Source organism: Castor canadensis, chromosome 7 (assembly GCF_047511655.1).
Source record: "Castor canadensis chromosome 7, mCasCan1.hap1v2, whole genome shotgun sequence".
NCBI lineage: Eukaryota > Metazoa > Chordata > Mammalia > Rodentia > Castoridae > Castor > Castor canadensis.
Window position 1 is genome coordinate 117,746,470 of NC_133392.1, and position 19,659 is coordinate 117,766,128.

Here is a 19,659-nt window from a genome sequence, read left to right on the forward strand (position 1 = left end):
CTTGATAAAAGGATCTGACGTTGGGCTCCCAAGCCCTAGCCAGGGCTCTTCCCTCGGCACAGCCCTCCCCCTCCCACTCCCCTTGAACTTCTCACTCTGTTTCTGTCTGGAGACCAGGCAGTCCCTAAGGCCCATGGTTTCTCCTCTATCTTGAAGCTTGTGTTTCTCAGGCTTTTTTCTCCTCTTTCGAGATAGGCTTGTGATGTCTGGCATCTGAAATCATCCCATTTCTTTTTTGAAGCTGTTCAGACAAAGCGATTAGAAAGCTTTGTTCAATACTAGGCAGAAGAGAAAGGGCAAGAAGACGTTTAGGGCCCTGCACATTTCCTGTTAGGGCAGGGAGCTCTTAGAGGGCAGAAACCCAGTTTTCCTTTTCTCAGTATTTCCCATTCCTGGCACATGAGTGGTGCTTGGTAAACGTTTAATATTAAATTCGAGAATTTTGTTTTGTTTTACAGGGGATTATTAAATCCAGGGCCTCACACATGCTAGCCTAGTAGACAAGAATTCTACCATTATCACTTGAGCCATGTCTCTTGTCTTTTTTTTTTTTTTTTGAGACATGGTCCTACTACCTTTTTGCCTGAGCTGGTCTCAACTGAGATCCTTCTTTCTCCTCCTCTGGAGTAGCTGGGATTATAGGCATGCACTCCTGTACCTGGCTTCAGTGTGGTTTAAAATTGTGTTTATTTGGCATATGAGTATATAAATTGCTCATTATGAATATTATATATCAATTTTTAAAATGGTTTTTGTATTCAAAAGTGAAGTTTTTACATTTTAGAGCAGTCATTCCCAGGTCACCTTTAGATAGAATCACTTAAAGGTCTTAAGAAAAATAAAATTTCTCAGGCTGGGGGTATAACTGAGTGGTAGAGGTCTTGCCTACCATTGGCAAAGCCTTGGATTTGATTCCCCAGCACTAAAAAAAGAAAAGAAAAGGAAAAAAAAAAAACTCAGGCCCTACTTAGAAATTCTGATTGAGGGTTTGAATGGATCTGGGTAGGGCCTGGAAATTTTTTATTTTTTAAAATAAATACCCTTGATAATGACTGACTGGATCTTAGAATCACTGCCCAAAGGATAACCTTATTCAATCCAGTTTTACTATTTAAGGCAGACATGAAAATAAGCACCAACCTTCAGGTCTGAATCTTAACACAAACAAAAACCAGTGTGGATAGGAATACAGAGAAAGGATCTATCCAGAACAATTGGCTAGTATACCTTGTGTCAAATTTCGAGGGATGATGGAGAGAAACGATTTGCAAGCCTAATTAGTCTTGCTCCCTAGTTCTCAAACCTGAGCTCTAAGCCCCCTGCTAATTGGCAGTCCCTTAATAGATTAGAACTTGGCATCAGGTTTGCATGTTATTATAAACCACACACAGAAAAACCCAGTGGCGGAGGAACTCCTGCCAAACCCGGGCCTGGGTTTTTGTGAGGCTTTTGAAGTGCATTGGTCTTTCAGTGTTTTGTATAGTCAGTGAACTGAAAGGCATCAGACCATTCCTTTGGATGGGATTTGTGAAGGGCAAGTTTGTTGAATAATTAATTCCCCGAGACCCTTTCTGTCATCATGATGGACAAGCAGTAGCCCACAGATGCGTCTTGCACTCAGCAGTACTTGGAGCATGACAAAGACATTATTTCTCATGGATCCCAGGAATCACCTTCTTCCCCTTTGTGCTTTGCTGGGCAGGGGCAGGGGAAGGACCCTAGTGCGCACCTGCTATGTGGCAGGCTGCTTAACCATCAGGAAATCCCCACGGCAGCTTTTCAAGACTGCAGGACCAATTTTGCAGATGAGGAAACTCAGGTCCTGAGAATTCTCTGTCTAGTGTCACACTGGCACCACTTGGCAGAGGTAGGAGGGACTTGTGTTTAGGTCAGCTAATTCCACACTGCTACAGAACCAAAGCAAACCTGAAAGCCACTTTTGGTTTTCCTTGGTCTCAGTTGGTTAATAGGGACTGGGCACAGTTTTCTGTGATTTACGTGATGCATAGGTATACCTGTTTGCACCTGTAGATGATGACTGTATACTATCAAGCTCTCCCCTCCCCACCTCACATAATAAGAGTCCTCATTCTGAGGTAGGCAACCAATGCCAGAGTGCAACACTGTGCAGAGGGCTTTACCAGTGTTCACAAAGGCAGTCAAGGTGTTCCTCAGCCATGGAGCAGTTCTAGAGGCCGTGCTCATCCCTCTTGTCCTTCCAATTAGTTTCTACGTGGGGACCCTTCCCTTTCTTGTCAAATCTACTTCCACAAAGTGGGAGCTATAGTGGAGGCTGAGATTTCCACGAAAACCTTCCATTTCTCACGCAAACATACCAGGCAACTCTCATGGCAATACCATGGTGAAGGGGAATAATGGTATTTGGCTTTTTGCCTTTAAAAAAATGTACATGTAGAGGGGGCTGTTGGTGGGAGGAGCAGGATGGGCAGAGAGAACAGTGGGGGCTTTGTAATTTATGGCAATAGAGGGGTCCCATGGGCAGGGTCGTGAGGGGAGGAGGGGGCATAAGGAGGCTTGCACACCCCCGTTGGGCTTTCCTATCCTCTTCACCCCTCTGCCTGACTCACACATTTTGAGAGGTTGTGAAGGGGAAATTAGGGAGTTTTTCTGTTTTGATTTGCAAGAAGGACTGTAGACATTCTGTACCTCTGAGAGAAGCTGGCTCCTTGCTGCTTTGCAAGGATTAAGAGTTTGGCTTCCAGAACCATTGAAGAAACATCCCAGGAAAACTACCCTTTTCTCTCACCAGCCCAAGAATGCATCACAGATCAGTGGCTTCCTGGAGAGTTTTGGCAGGAAAGTCTCCCCCTGGAACAATAGGGTTCCTATTGCCAGCCACCTAGGAGAGACAAACTGCAGCCAGCTCTCCCTGGGGCATCTGAAGGCCTACATTTTGTTGTCCCCATTCTAATAGAGGAGGGGCTATGATGCCAGAGCAACCGAGGGTGGCCACAGAGCACCTGAATTCCTGTCTGCAGGAAGATGGCACCTCTCCCCAGTGCCAGTCAGAGGCACCTAAAGCTAGAAAACATGGCAGCTACCCAGTTCTGCCTAACCCACATCATTTTCTGTTCTGCTCTGGGACTTTGCCTGAGCCTTAGTTCAGCCTTTGTACAACTGAGCTCCCAGTGTTTACCTGAGGAGGATTATTGGCCGAGATTAAAGGGTGCCTCCATGAAGTGCCAGCAGTTGCTGGGGTTCATCTCCCCCAGCCCCTCATTTTTGCTGAGGCTGCTACTTTGACAGAACCAAGAGCTGCAGACATTCATTCAGCTTTCATCTGAAGGTCTGCTGAGTTGGGGGTGTCTCTGGAGCTGTTCTTTATAAATGAGCATCTTTGAATTCTGGAGGTCTGTGCTCTGCATCTTCCTTCCCAAACCAAATAGCGTGATGTGCTCCTCACACTGTACAGATGTTCCTCTGTTCTGTACAGGTGTCCTAGAAACCAAGCCTCCTCATTTACAAGACTCCACACCCCTAGTAAAGATGAAACCCCTAAGATTGGAAAGGTCCATGAGACACCTGGTCAAAACCACACCATTCATGTTGCACAGGAAGAAAAGAGCCTGAGAGAGCAGAAGTGAAAGCCTGGTCCTGTGATCACACAGTGGGTTCGCAGCAGAACTGAGACTAAGACACCCAAGTTTTTAGTATCAGTGTTCTTGGCAATTGATGATGGCAACAGAAATTGAACTCATATTCCCCAACTCCGTCGTATAATCTCATAGATATCAGATATTTCTTCCACTGAACCAAAAACTAGTATTGAATTACTTCATCCTCCAGAATGACTGGCTCAGACTCCTGGATTCCAATATTTGATAGACTAAAGATGGACTGATGGGCTAGACGCAAAGCAGAGTGACTCCAATGGAGCTACTTGACTTCAGCTTGCTCCATTGTGTAGTAATCCTAGTGAGGATTTAAGTAGAAACCTTTTTCCCAAGAGGAAAATTCTTCAGGCTTTAAAAACATTTTATTTAAACTGCCAGTTGATACATCTTTTCAGTAGCTATATTTTAGGAACTACACGGGCTCCCTCAAACTTCACATTCTTTTTCTTTAGAGATAAAGGTTAAATAGAAGATGGGAGTGGCACAGCAGTTTGTTGCCTTCTTGGGAAAAATACCTTTAAGTGCTGGACCTTTTCTTCTCTCCCTACCTCCCGTATTCTCTCCCTCCCTTCTTTCTGTTTCAGTATAGCCTTGAGTCCGTCACTGGCATTCAAATGACAACAAAGAATCTTTGACATGTATTTATCGGGCAAGCCAGTAAATAAGTATTGCGTGCCTGTTGGGTATCTTTATGCTTCCATTTTAGTACTGCTACTATGGAAGTTCCTGTCACCTCGTTATATACTCATTGATAGAGCACAGCAACCACATCATATGAATTTCTGTGACCCGTAATTTTCTCAGTGAGGAGTTCCCTCCTTAAGTAGCCTTTTTCTTCCCTACTTTCTTGCCCACTCAGTGCCATTTTGAAAACTCAAGACTCAGTGAGCCATGGGCCAAGCCTTAAATGTCTGCAAAGAACTTTGAGCTGTACTTTAATCAGATGTTTTGTAAGATGCTATTCACTCCCTGGATACTTCTAAAATGACAATGTAACCTGTAAGGACAGCACATAGAGAGGAAATCAACTGCAAATTAAAACGCTATTAGTGAGCTCCTAGGCAGAAGGTCAAAGGGATTATTTGAACTTCAAAGTTTTCAACTTTTAGGACTTGTATTCAGTTACAAAATTACATCCCTGAGTTATTTGTGCAGGTGGCAACTGTCAGATTTGAAGAAGGTTTCTGTATTTTACAAAAGGAACATTGACAGGGCTGGGAATGGGGAGTGTGCTCTGGGGGTGGGGGGAAGGTGTCTTATTCGTAGCACCCTGGACTAGCTCCAGTCTTGCTCAATGCAAGTGACAGTCCTTGCCTGAGATGATACTTACAGCCTTGTCCAGGTTAGTCCGGCCACCTTATTGAGAAAACCAGTTAAGCCAGTTGATTACCATCATGTAAATAGAGGGATGGTACATTTTCAGGACTGGGAGGGAGAATTGAGCTTTGATAAATACCTACCCTAGGATATTTTGTCTTTATAGGCCTTCTGAGTGAGTACTGGCATCTTCTTTTTATAATTGAGAATCAGAGAAGTTAAGCAACTTGTAGAAGATCATACAGATTATAAGTGGCAGAACTGGTTTTCAGACCTAGGTCTGAGTTATTTTCTTAAGATCTCTGATCCCCCTCTTACTTGGCACTTTCTTTAGGAGAGTGACTCCCAAGAGGATTTTAGCAGATGGGTTAGGGGAGATGAAATTGATCCCTTTGCCTTTGGAGCAGCTGGGCATGGTGGGGCTGAGCAGCTGAATCAGTAGGACTCCTCAGCCTGCTTCTGAGAGCTCTCTGCAAAGTGTTTTCTAATAGTTTCACTTTGTGGACAAGGCTGGGAACCTGTAAAGATTAAGAGTTTTAAGGCTGTCCAGCCTAACCACCCATCTAAAACTTGAATCTGGTTGGGTTCCTCGTAAGTAATTTCTGATGGAAGTGTCTATTTTCATCAGTGCGGTAATGAGGTGTTTGAGAGGATTGAGTTAGGAGAACCAGATTTGAGATGTGAGAAATATTAAAGTACAAAAGGGGGAAGAAAGGATTCACAGGTCATAGAGTGTTCTTGTGGGGGCCAGGTCTTCTGGATTTTTGGGTTGTTTTCTAAACATTTATTCAATACACATGTGTTCAGTACTCACTAAGTGCCATGAATTACTGTTTGCACTGGTGATATGGAGATGAATAACTTATGAACCTTTTCCTGAAATGACTCTTAGCTAGTGCAAGAGGCTTATAGGAAAGGAGTAATTACCATGCTAGTTTGGTGTGTCAGAGTCTTCCCATGTATTAAATGGAATAATGTTATCTAAGATCTCTTGTGGTTCCAAAATTTTATCACCATATTACTGGTGCCTAACTCCATTTCGAGTAAGATTTATGATGCCAACAAATATCTGATGGGCTTTATTTCTTAAATCCATTCTCACCTGCCTTTTGTTCTTTAGGATAAATGAATTTCTGTCAGAAGGAGGCTGTTTTTGTTTTTATTTTAGAAGACTACTTACCTTTAAAAATAGAACTCTGATAACACCACTTAGTATCACATAGACAAGTAGAAGTTGGGTCTGCTCTTGTCCTCTGGAGCATAACCATTATTAAGACACATGCTGTTTAACTGGCCAGTAAGACAGGTGTTTTGCTAATCTCACTACCAGGCACATGAAGTAATTTGTGCTAAGGGTTTTGTAGCTCACCAAAACTTGCTTTCAAATTTTTTTCCCTTTTATTAACTGGGTGACTTTTGGCAATTCACCAAAGGTGAATTGAGCTTCTGAGCCTCAGTTTCCCTGTATATAAAATGCAAAACTAACTGCCTTGCAGTGGTGACTTGACATAATCCTTACATATGTATTTGAAAAAAATAAGAGACTCGTCTTAAGAATGTGTTTATGTACATATGCACGTGCACACGTACCTGTGCACACATTCACTTTTCTGGTGTGGCCATTCCTTACTATAGAAGAGAGTGTTGAATCAAGTCTTTTCTATTCATATAGGTTCATCCAAGAACTCTTTTATTCTCTAGTGCGGGAATTAAAAAGTCAAATATCTGTAGAGCCAAATAGTTACCATAAGTGACCAAAGTGTCTAGGTATAAGAAAGTTGATATGTAAGCTTGATGAGATGGCAGCCAACACACAGCCTTAGTGTCAGAGACACGATGGGGACCAGTGTTCTCCCTGCACCCCAGAAGATAGCTTTGTCTGAAGGCAGCCAGAGTTATCATCGCCAGTACTGCCACACGTGGTAGAGCTGGTTTACAAAGCTGGAATCTGGCTGTTACATGAGACTGCCTGTTATTAAATGTTAACTACTAATTTAAAACATTTTAAACCTTGGGTGGCCCAAACAGAACATCTTTGCAGACCAGCTTTGGCCATGGGCTGCCATTTTATGACCTTGACCTAGAACTTGGACATATAGCCTGATGGGTGCCTAGGAGTGCAGTGATGCCTTGGATTGGCCGCCAGCGTGGTTTTGTTCTTACAGGGTCTCCAATAATGCTTCATCACTTCATTTTTGGCAGCACATCTGGCTCCAGTCTTGCCTTTTGACTATCTCGAACTTTGCCCCTTCCAGGTGTCTGATGTCCTGCCAGTCTGTCCACATGTTGTTTATTCTACCACCATGTGACCAAGCTGTTTTCTTGTACATCTGGGTGGCATGGCTTGGATAAGAGCGCACATGCTGACAAACGTGTTTCACCACTGGAAAAATTAAAAAGAAGTGTTTTCTTCACCTTTGTTATAGACCTGCCTCCCATGTAGCCTAATGTAATCTTTTGAAAGTGAATAGCAGGGTTCCTGCTGTGATATTTCTTTCCCAAATGAGGATGGCAGGTCCCACTAACTACTGTCAAAGGCCCATTTGTTTACCCAATCCTAAAAAGGCCCTAAAGTTAGAGGATTTTATGAGCATGCTTTCCCCCTGGGATTAGATTGCGTTTGTGAAGTGGTCAGTGGGCCGTGGCTGCTTGAATGAACTCTGGACAGAATATTCTAACCATATCTTATACCCTCTTAAAGCTTTCAATCACATACAGGAGCAAGCACTGGCATTTTCTGGACCAGTTACTAGATACTTTATAAGCTGTATCTCAGTCCTCACAATCAGTCAGCTCTGTGCATTGAGAACTGTTGCACAAAGTCTTACTGTGTGATGATAAAAGTGAGGTTCAGAGAGATAAAGTGACTTGCCCAAGATCCTACAGCAATCCTGACAGGTGAGAAGAGCTCCAAAGTCCATGAAGAAATTGGTAACTAACTAATCCTGTCAAAGTGGGTGACATGGCTAAAGTCTTGAAAGATAAACTGGAGTTTGCCAATGACACTTTATTTAACACAGGTGTTCAGAAAATTATTGAGCACAGTCATCAGGAAGGTCGAGTGTGGCAGGTATGTAAGAGGTATGAAATGCTAGCACTCATGTGACTTTTTTTTTTTTTTTAGTCCTAACTCTGGGACTACAGCTGTACTACAAATGAACACTTTCATGTCATAAGAGATACCACAGCAGGCAAAAGCTGAGTCTGTATTACTCCATCCTAATATCCAAGGAAGAAATTTGGTTTCACTGCAAGATCAAAAACACCTCAAGACTTGACTTTCTAAGTGACTAATGTCTGCGTAGACACTGTTCACCTGTATTTATCAGAAAGGCTAACTAGCCCCATCTCCAGATAGACTTTAGGGTTAGACGGCTCTCTTGACATACTGGTTACTCTCTTATTAGCAAAGTGGACATGGACAAATCACAACCTCTCTGATCCTTGGTTCTTGGCTATTTCCTAACCAAGGATTGTTTTGAGAGTTAAATCAGTTAATATATCCAAACCTTCTGGCCCATGTAGGAGCCCAGTGAGTGTGAATTTTTTTAAGGGTTAAAAAAAGAGGAAGGAGGTCCTGAGAAAAGTGGCTCAGCTTCACCTAAGGTATAGGAATGATAAGTCCCATTGGCACTTGTGGTTGCATTTTACTGAAAGTAAAATACCTCACTTGTGAAATATATAACAGTGACAAAAGAGATTGGGAGCTCTGTCAATGAAAGGTATGACCCATGGGTTGCTGATCAGTTTGCTTTATTTCCAGGTGAATGTGGAAACCCTTTAAAAATCCAACTGAAAATGCTAAAATCAGCCAGTGTGAGAGATTTTAAAGGTGCTGGTAGGGAGTGTAACTCATTGGTAGAGTACTTGCCTAGCAAATGCAAGACTCTGGTTCTTTTTTGGTTCCTTAGCACCAAAAAAAAAACCACACACACACACATATATATATATATATATTTTTTTTTTCTTTTTTCACTGTAAGCACTTCCAAATAAGAAAGGCCATCCAAAGTTCTTTTTAATACCCATGATTAGACTAAAGACAGGCTCCTCTTTGTCATGGAGCCTGAGAGTTCCCGAAGGTGAGGAGCTCCAGTGCAGTATAGGGTCTTGGTCGTCACTGCGTCCCCAGAACCTAACACAGTGCCCAGTGTTCAGAAGCTGTTCAGTGTATTTGTTGAACTGAACTAAAGACCTTGGACTTGAGGTCAGGAAACCCAGGCACCAGGACTAGATCTGCTGTTGGTTTCTTCATTTCTACCATGTTATTGCTTTTGGTTCTGACAGTGTTCTTATGAAGAAAGGGCCTGAACTTTCTAGCACTGAAGAATGAGCGTTTGTCCTGGAAAAGCTGTGGACCCAGAATATTGCATGTTCACACCAGCCAAAAGCAAGTGTTTTTCATGGCAGCCTGTTTGAAAGGTGAAGAAAGGCCTTCATAGTAAACTTAGTTTTGGCTCATCTGGATTGTGTCCAGTCTAAAAATCTGGACAAATATCATAAACCGAAGAAAGTTTGCACACTCTAAGACCAGTAGCAATTAATTACTTTAAATAGAAATGCTGTCACTTACAAGCAACATAAATATTTGTATTTTGGATCTCTAAGTAGTAATTGGATTGACCATTCTGACCTTAAGTGATTTAAAAAAAATCAGTTGGTCATATTTTAACAAGGAATACATTTATAAAGAAAGGGTCAGGTCAGGGAGGAAGAAAACACGCACTAAAAGAAGACAGACCTGGGTTCAAATCCCATGACCCATTTAAGTTATAAATCTCTGGTCTCTGTTTTCTTTGGGTACAATGAAAATAATGACCGACCACTTCTTATAGTTATTGTGGAGATTAGAAAAATTAATCCTAACTAGATCTAAATCCTTCAAAAGTAGAATCCAGTATCTCCTAGTTATATTTCTGATATCTGGTCCAAATCAGTGACATTTTACTAGTTCTGCACTTTTTATAGGTGAGCTGCTTGACTTTTCTGATCCTTAGTTTCTTCACTTGTAAAATGGGTAGAAGAATACCTACTCATAACTGTACTGAGGATAAGATGTGCAAAGTTTCAGGCACACAGTCCTATGGCTGCCTGATTGGAGCAGTTACACTATACTGGAGGCCTACGTGTATTCTGCATCCTGTATTATTTTGTGGGAGGTATGTAGGCTTTCTGCAGATGGTGGCTTAATTATCACTCTTACAGATCTTAGACTGTTCTTATTTTAAGATAACTACAGATTGGTTTAAGTGGAAAATTGGACCACTCTTTAAAAAGGCACCGGAATGACTTGGTGTACAGGAAAGATGGTATGCCCCCCTATGTGATGCTCTAATTTTTGGTCATTTGAAAAGTGTAGTCATTTCTCCTTCACCCTCACACTCCTTACCTCCTCAAGGGCTGTCTAAAAAGCACTTTGAGAGAAGAGGCTGTGTTTAATTTTGTGCAAATATGAAGCCCTGGCTGCAGGGAGCAGGCTCTGGGGCCGGGTCACTCTGGAAACATTTCCCACATGACTTGATCAATGGGTGGGCCACGAAAACTTATCCTGTGTTTTTTTATACCCCACCCCCAAACCACCCAACCTGCCGAAGTGTTAGTTTTTCAAAGCCAGGGAAGTTTCAAAGGCCTGAGTCCAACACAGGGGCCTTTCTTCATGCTTTGATTTTCTGCCCATTAAGTGTTTGTCACTGAGTTCATATTTCACCTCCTCTGCGGCCTACACATCCCAAGAAGTCCCTAGAGGTATAGGAAGTTAATTGATCGTTGATTAAAAGGAGAAGAAATGCTTGAGTCTGAGTCTAGAATCACTAGATTATTCTCCTTAACCCTGCTTTGCAAAAGGCTCGTAATGCACATTTTATTATCAATCAATCAAATTCCAGGATATTGGCTTCAGTTTTGATTAAATTATATATACGTGTGTATCTAACTAGCACATGTGTGGTACATGGTAAAAGCTCAGTGAACATTATCTAGTGCTATTACCTTAACTGTTCCAAAGGATTTTTTTTCCTATAGAGGTCCTGAGAGTTACTGAGCTTCAAAACATTTATTAATACTCACAGGTACTTCCTTCTCTCTTTGTGACTCGCCTTAGAAAACACTTGAGATTAAGAGTCAGGTTATTTGAACCCTATCCAGCTCCCTACTTGCAAAGTGACTCTGGTAAGTCACTTTAATCTCTTAAATTAATTCCTAACTAGGAATTCTAGTTCTACAAGATGCAGAATACACGTATGAGCCTCTGGTATAGCATAACTGCTCCAATCGGGCAGCTATAAGGACTCTGTCTGAAACTTTACATACTGTATCTACTCAAGCCTCCCATACCCTGTGGGACACCTGGAGTGTCCCTGGTAGAGTGGGCTTGTGCTCTCACTATCCCCTACACAACGTCAATTACACTAGTGATGTTTTAGTGCTCTGCTGGCTGTGGCTTTCTTATGATACCACAGACTTCTGCAAGGCAGGTGCTCTGATGTATTTACCTCCAGCATTTTGTGGTTTACTGCCGGGAATTTTCTTGAGACAAAAGGATAAGAGACTAAGATGGTGCCGTGTTGGAAATGGAGATCCTGCTTTGGAAAAAGGTTACCCCCTTCTTTGTGCCCTGCAGAGGAAAAGCATGGTCTGTGGTCTCTTGAGGACTAGCTGCCCAGTTGGGAATGTTTTGTGTTTTCCATTTGAGGGGAATCTGAGGGTAGTCTCTTTCTGGAGCAAAGCCAGGGTTTGACTGGCATCACCACCAAATGGTAATACCATTTGTAGGGCAGACAGAAAAAGCCATTGGGTTTTCTAAATGCTATCTCCATGCCTTTTAAGAAAATAAACAGAATATATTCAGATTCAATTTCTTGTCTGTTTGTGGTCATCATCGACATAATCAGAACCGGAAACTTCCCAAGCCATAGGCAAAGAAAGAAGAAAAAGGATTTGGATGGTTACCAGTTTTGAAAGGGCAAAGGAACTAACTGGACAAAATCTTTCCTAGCCATCTTTGTGGGGCATTTTTTTTCCTCCCATTTAACATTTTTCGACAGTCCACAGTGTATCATGGACTCTGTGCTGACATTACCCAGTGTTGTTGCCTTGGATTTCTTCCAACTAGTGTTTCTTGGACCAATTGACTGCGTGAGTCTTCTCTAACTGGATTCTAAGCTCCCCGAGGGCAGGCAGGGTCTGAGTGGGTCATCTTTGTATTCCTGTACTCAGCAAGCGTAGTTAAGAGTCATAAATATTTATCAAAAAACGAATGCATGAATGAACATACTAATCTCTTATATCATACCAACAATTCTTCCCATTGAACAGATTAGAAAGGGAATTTTAGAGATGTGAAGTAACTTGCTCCAGTAGGAGGGAGCACAGAACCAAGATCATTAACCACGTTCTAACTCTAAAGCTCTTTTATACGTGTTTTATTGTCCTTAGAAACATATGTTTTACAGGCCTATCATGTGAACACTATTAAATATAGAAGCTGGAGGCCTAAGAGTGTAGCACAAATGTAAGGCACCCGGAGTCCATTCCCCTTCTGAGTTTATTAGCAACGCTTTGGCTCCCAGGCACCTCAGAGGCTGTAGCCCGGCTACGATTCAGAGCTAAACATTTTTTAATCACGATGTGTGGAACTTTAAAGCAGACTATTAATATCATACTGCTGGCTTCTCAGCTACTTTTCATAGCCAACTTGGTCACATTTCAAAATGTTTATGCTATGAAAGGAATATTTGGGCCCATATGATACCTCTCCCAGGCCCCCGACCCAAAAAGATCAGCGGACTTCTGTCACTTCTAAGCCAAAACATTGATTCACTGTCTCCCCTGCCCCCTCTACTCCACTGCACAGGCGGAGTTTCAAAAGCTAATGGTTATTGCCTTTCAGGGCCCCTCTGTGTTTACTTTGAGAAGGTCAGGCACAATAGTGTGGTGTGTTGCTGTTCTTTCTTTTCAAAGCACCAGTATGAATTTGATAAAGTAAATTGTTGTTCTAGCAGGAAGCAGTTAGGGGTCACAAAATAAATAGCCGTAGAATTCAAATAAATCCAAAGAATAAAACCAAATAAATCCATGTGCGTATGCACAGTGATACATAAATACACTTTTTAGAAAGTGAGCATTTTTATCGCTGCCGGTCTGGACCAAAGTAATTGAAAAATTGTGGAGTTCATGGTACGGTTTTTTTAGAGGTAGTCTGGGGCTTTGAGCATTGTGACATGAATTTAATTCTTCTTTAAAAATATGAAAATAGAGTTTTATCTTTTAAGCAACCACTTATCTGGGATTTTTCAGTTAATGAATTTCACATTTGGATGAAACCAATTTGCAAAGTTATATTAGGAATTTAGGCATTTTGGGGGAGGATTAAGAGACCCTAAATGAGCTAAAGATTCTGAGTCTCTGTTCTTTTCTATTGAAGATGGGAGAGAGTAATGCTCGAATGATGCTTTAAAATGACCTCTCAGGATAATTGAAAGAGTCAAGTCAAAAAACAAGGATAAAATGGCTAACACATTATAGGTGCCCCATCCATGGCGGCTACTACAAGGTGCCATTTTGCTCTCTAGTTTTAAGACTCAGTAAAAGCCCTAGTAGCCCTCTCATTTTGTAGGGTGGTACTGAAGCCTGTTACTGAACTCGAGTAGGAGGAGAACAAGAAGTATTTCAGGTTAGGGGAATAGCATGAGCCAAGGCAGTGAGAAGACCAGGAAGCTGGAGAAGAGAGGTTCAGGTCATGAGAATTCCTGAAATCAGGCTTGGAGGCCTTAACTTACCCTGTGTAATGGGGACCCACTAAAGTCACTTTAGCAAGACTGTGACATACTCATCAGGAAGTAAGCTGGTAGATATATGTAGTAGGCAGTGGGGGCCAGGAAACCTAGAGGGAATCTATTCTGATAACAATTACTGTGCGTGTTATTTTTTGCTTTGGGGTTTTGAGGGACTTCTGGGCAGGTGATGGAATCTATTAGTCATGACCTTTGAGAGAATGGCATCTGAGTTGGCCACTGATAACCAGCAGCTGCATGGGCTGCCTGGTGTTCCCAGTGCCCATGGGCTCCTCTCCAGGTCTGCAGGTCATGGGGCTGAGCTCAACTCTGCTCAGTCTTGTCCATGGCTCTGAACAGTGAAATAAAAGGCTTGAAAATGGTATTCATCAAGTAACCATGTACTGTGTCAAAGGTCTATGTGCATTATTTCCTTTACTCATTGCTACAACTCCTTTTATTGGGGGGAAAACTGAGGTTCATGGAGATGAACTGAGAACTAGAGGTCGTGCTACTAGGTAGTGATAGATCTGGAATTCAACTTCATGCACTGTGGCCTTAGGATTAACTTCTCAAAGGGCCCAAGAAATGAATATTCTTGCAGGCTTAATGGGACATCATTAGCTTCTGGGCTGTTTACAAACTGGGCTCTTAATTTTTAGCAGAACATTGTAGAATCATGGAAAACCCTTGTCCTGGCTTGTCTATTATCTTCCTCTGAGCTCCTTGGCAAGAAAAGTGTATGATACCTATCTCTTCATAGGGCCGATGAAAGGAGGAAAGGGGACGCATGTAGTGAAACATGCTCCATTGCTACAAATGGGAGGAATTAGTATTATCACCAGTGTTATTTGGGGTGGTCTTCACTGTAGGTTGTTCCTCTTTGACTTCCTTGCATTGATGTTTTCCTCTTTCCTTTTCCCCCCATACATGCATGGTTCCAGCGGCACTGCCCTTCCTCATCATTGAGACGAGCACCATTAAGCCTTACCGCCGAGGGTTTTACTGCAATGATGAGAGCATCAAGTACCCCCTGAAAATCAGTGAAACAATCAACGATGCTGTTCTCTGTGCAGTGGGGATCGTCATTGCCATCCTGGCGGTAAGTGTCCAAACTTTGCCATGCTGATCCTACCCAACTGCCTCCTGTATTCTAATATTATAGAATATCTGAGCCAACAGACATGTGTACCAAGCCAATAGAGGCCACCTCCAAGTAGAAGCCAACAAAGCCACCCAAGTCTTCTAGCAAGAAGAATTTCATTCAATACTGTTACTAAAATCCAACATTTACTTGAAATACACAAGTGCTAAGTACCCTCCTAAACTATTTTGCATACATTATCCTAATAATAATCCAATGAAGTCTAAATATTGTTCTTACTTTCTATAATTTAAGAAACCAAGGTGCATAGAGTAAGACTAATTTGTCCAAGAGCACTTAGTTAACAAGTCAGAGATTTGACTTGTCTCTTACAGGGTCTGAGCTCTGAGCCACTACGCTCAAGTTGAGCCCAGAAGAGTGGTCCAGCAGTCATTTTCTGTGTTCTCTCCACGCCCTCACTGAGCTGAAACAGCAGTGATAAGACCACTGGTATTCTCTGGCATATTGTTTGTTTTCCTGCCCAGAGGCTATTATGCCAAGATAAATAAGACTTAGAATCTGAAGAAATAGGTTCTAGACCTGGCCTGCCACTAAAAGCCTTTAAAAAGCCAAGGATGATGATTTTGCTTGATAATATTGTAATAAGATGTCAAAGAGATGAGGAATATTGAAGTACTTTGAAACTTTTCCTGGCTGAGCTGGTCACTCGTGTGCAGGTGTAAAGTCCAGACTTACCTGTCCAGAGCTTCTTTAAAGGGTGCAGCCTTCATTGTAGACATTACAAAAATATGCCATGGACTTTGATAAGGTTCAGAACTATTTTGAGCAGTGGCAGCCCCAAAGGAATTTGGGTGTGACTTACCTGGGTCCTGTGTGGAAGGTCACCACTCTCTCTTAGTGTGTCCATTTGGGACAAGAGAGGCAGAGGATAATTGAAAACCAGCCTTGTAATTTGTGAGTCCTGCATTTTCACAACTATCCATTCCATTCCTCCAGTGATTTCAAAGTTTGTTCTCTGCGCCTTGAACCCCTGCTGTGTAGGTGAAAGGGATAGGCAACATGTCACCAGGACTATAAATTCTCCTTTGTAGATCCTTGAATTACTTTTCTGTGGAGCATAGCCTGGAAACTTATCTTTAGCCTGCATTAAAAAGCCTTGGAGAAAGGTACTTAATACTAAGAACACTAAATGTGGCTGGGTACAGTGGCTCATGCCTGTACTCTTATCTGCTTGGGAGATAGAATAGGAGGGCTGTGGCTAGTGGTCAGCCTAGGCAAAATATTAATGAGAACCTATCTCAAAGAACAACCTGGGTGTGGTAGTGTGCTATATGAATACACAGGTAGAAAGATCGCTATCCCAGGCTGGTCTGGACAAAAAGTGTGAGACTCTTTCTGAAAAATACTTAAAAGTAAAAAGGACTTGAGGGATAGCTCAAATGGTAGAGCACTTGCCTCTAGCAAGCATGAGGACTTGAGTTTAAACCCCAGTACCACAAACAAACCACAAGGTCTGGCAGAGTGGCTCAAGTGGTAAGAATGCCTAGCTAGTAAGCGTGAGGCGCTGAGTTCAAACTCCAGTACTGACAAAAAAATTAAATGTGAAATTATGCAGATTGAAAAAATATAAAGCTCAAAGAGGTTAAATGATGTGCTCGGAGCCTACAGCTAGTAAAGACTGGGCTCTGTGCCTAGCCTGGCTTATTTCAAAGTCCCTTTTCCATGATGGCTAACCTATGCAGAGGAATTGCTCCAGGGGATAGGCAGTTAGCTTATCTTGCCTACTCTGGACCACATGTAAGTTGCTGATGTTATATGAACCACATTACATGAAGTTTTTCTTCTGACTTGCCCACTTTGGGGGTTAGTTGTAAACTTTGAGACCCCTCTTTGTTTTTTAATAACATCATAAACCAGGCACACAGTCAACAGTTTGAATTTGGGGAGGCAGAAGGGGAGGGAGTAGAATTCTTTCCAACCTGTAAAGAAAAACAGTCCATTTGGCAACTGTAGTAACTTCTTAAGGTAGACTTTACTCTGTGTCCAAAAACTGAAAAGCGAAAGGTCTAATTTTACTATTTGTTCCCAAATTGATGGTTGTGGGATGGAGTTCTCTAGGAAGAATGGCTTTTCCTGAAAGAGGCATTTTCTATGAAGACAAGTAATTGCACAGTGGCTTATGCTAAAGTTTGAGCAGGTGTTTTTGACAGCAGGAGGATCAGTTAATTGAGTGCACTAAGGGAACACACTATTACCTATCTAAGAGTGCAGTGAGATAAAAAACAAGGGACAGGTATATCACATACTGCTCGCTTCCTCCACGTGGCATTTTTCCCACGTTGCCTAGTGGGCTGCTCCAGGCACAGCACACAGTGGAAAGGTGGCTTGGGCACTTGTCCTAATGTAAATTGGATGAGTTGTTTTCTCTAACCTCAGTTTCTTCGTCTGTGAAATGGGAATGGTGTGTGGAAACACATCTGCAGCAGTGAGCTAGATGGAATGTATAAGTCTTGTAGATTTGAGTGGTTCTGGGTTTCTCCCCTGGCCTCAGGATGAGCAAATGAAATATTAAAGTGACCCCTTTGGGGGCCGTGCTTCTCTTCCCATCCTTCATTCCCTAAAAAGAGCTGCTGGTCCACAGCTCTGCCCTGCTGCTTGCCAGGGTTAGTTCCTGCCCCCTTTACAGAGGTGAACATCTCTAAGGAAAAAAAATCTGCTCTCAGAGCTTAGTCGTGTTTGCTCCTCTCCACGAGGCATGTTGATGTTTTAATTAAAATGCTCCCTGAATGTTCAGGTTTCCTTGAAATAGACCTGTGCCATGGGGCCTTGGTTATAGGATAAACAACACTGTTGCTTCCCTAGCCTATATAATGTCAGCAAAATAGGTTTAGATACAGCTTTTCTACGGTTCAGAGAAATACCAAGCAAGAAAATACGGCAATTTCTGTCCTTTGTCCACTACTGCTGTGGGCTGGGAAAACACATGGCTATGTTGATTCATGCTATCCTCAAAGAAACCCCAAGAGCTCAGGTGTTCTGGTGTTTTAGGTTTAGTGGGGGGTAGAAGGCATGTGCTCTGGTTTGGCTCTGATCTTCTCTGCTGTAAGACATGTGGTAAATTCATTAATCTCCGGGAGCCACAGTAGACTCATCTGTTAAATGGAGAGACTGTGTCTTAAATTTTGAAATGAGATGAGCTCGTATAGATGTAAAGTAACCCAGAGCCTGACACAGTCTACTCAACAAATGCTAACTGTCTCTATTACAAATGAGGGCACAGTCAAAAGTGAAGTAACTTAGCCAAGACTATAACTGGTAAGAATGGAGTCAGAAAGGAACCCCAGCCTTTGGTCATGCATCTACCACTCTTTTCTCGTAGTTAATGAATTAGAACCAAGGCCTTTTGACTTCTACTCCTCTTTGCAGTAGGACTTTTACCTCCTGATCCCATGCCATTGCATTTCAGCTGGAGACACATGTGACTTGTGCGCTTCTACTGAAGGCTATTAGTGGGCTCACCCACCATAACTAGAGCGTAGACCTCAGGGGCAGAGTGAATAACTCACTTTGGTGTGTTCACTTTGGAAAAGCTATGCAGCTCACCAACAGCAACACATTTTCCCCTTTTCCATCCTGACTGGTCAGAAGAGCCTGGCTTCCTTCTCCTAAAATGAGCTTCTGAGTAGAGGGCATGAGTGATGGTCATGCGGTAGGGGATGGGGGGGGTTACAGAGCTGGAAATCTAATCAACTTGCTGCATGCTGCCCTGGGCCTTCTGCTGAATATCAAGTTTGTTTAAAACAGCAGGAGAAGCTTTAACCAATTTGAATGCCCTGAGTCTAGTTTGGACAGTGCCCACAACAAAGGAATGCAGTGGCGATGGAGGAGACCAGGGCGGTGTAGAGATGCAAACCCTCAGAAATCATAGAGAAAGCAGACACCTTTCTGTGGCAGAACTTATGGAAAAACCTAGTCATTTTGACCTCTTTTTCAGATGTAGCTCAGGTTCTGGAATTATAGCATAATAGGAATTCCTTCCAAATCCACAAAGCAATGGTTCCTATCCCTGCCTTGCAAAGGTTTAATGACTCTAACAGCAGTGAGATTAGGAGCAAACAGTAAAAGACCATCTCCTATCTAGCCTGCTTTCAGCTGTGCCTTGCACTGCCCTGGGAAGAGAATTATAGGCAAAGATTTTAATATGGCAAAAATGCTCAGTATTTTTTTTTGTTTTGAATAAACATGGGCTTACTGCTTGCCTTGGTCACACCCCAAAAAGGGTTTACAAAGATTCTTAATATCTAGGAATTGATGGATAGATGAGTCATGGGTGAATACCCCTCCCCTCCAGCCATAAAAGTGCTACTTCCCCTCCCAGACCCCACTTGAATCTACCTTTGTAATAACATTCCTGACTAAAGCCCAGTCTTTGGTACTATCTGACTTAGGTTCATGTCCCAACTTTTGTGCTCCCTGTTCTTTTACTTGTCCTGACTTATGGGGTTATGCTGTCCTTTTCTGTAAATTGGTGGCTATAGTTCACTAACTCCAGGCCTTGTTTTGCTGTTCAAATCAAGTGATAATTATGTCTGTGATAAGTGAGACCTCTGCTGATCATTTCTGCAGTGTCTCATAGTTTACAAAGTGGTCTTTATGTGCACTTTCTTATGTGCCTCTGATAGTCATCTGGGGGGTTCATTGTGAGAGTGGAGGCGTCTGGGCTCAAGGCTATTTAGTGACTGTTGCTAACTGGCAAGAGCAGACCAGGGGTCCTCTGATTCTCAAGCCAAGGCTTTGTAAGTAATGGTGCCACTGCTGCGCCCTGCAGCCTG

The 19,659-nt window shown here is 42.4% G+C and overlaps 1 protein-coding gene across 2 annotated transcripts in view; it reads left to right on the forward strand.

Annotated features, from left to right (window-relative positions):
- The window catches only part of Plpp3 (phospholipid phosphatase 3), a 79,560-nt gene that overhangs the window by 26,698 nt on the left and 33,203 nt on the right, over positions 1 to 19,659 (forward strand). For both annotated transcript variants that reach the window (XM_074080012.1, XM_020165089.2), the window contains one exon: positions 14,667 to 14,824. In XM_074080012.1, the coding sequence (XP_073936113.1) occupies positions 14,667 to 14,824 (158 nt within the window). The remainder of the gene's footprint in view (positions 1 to 14,666; positions 14,825 to 19,659) is intronic.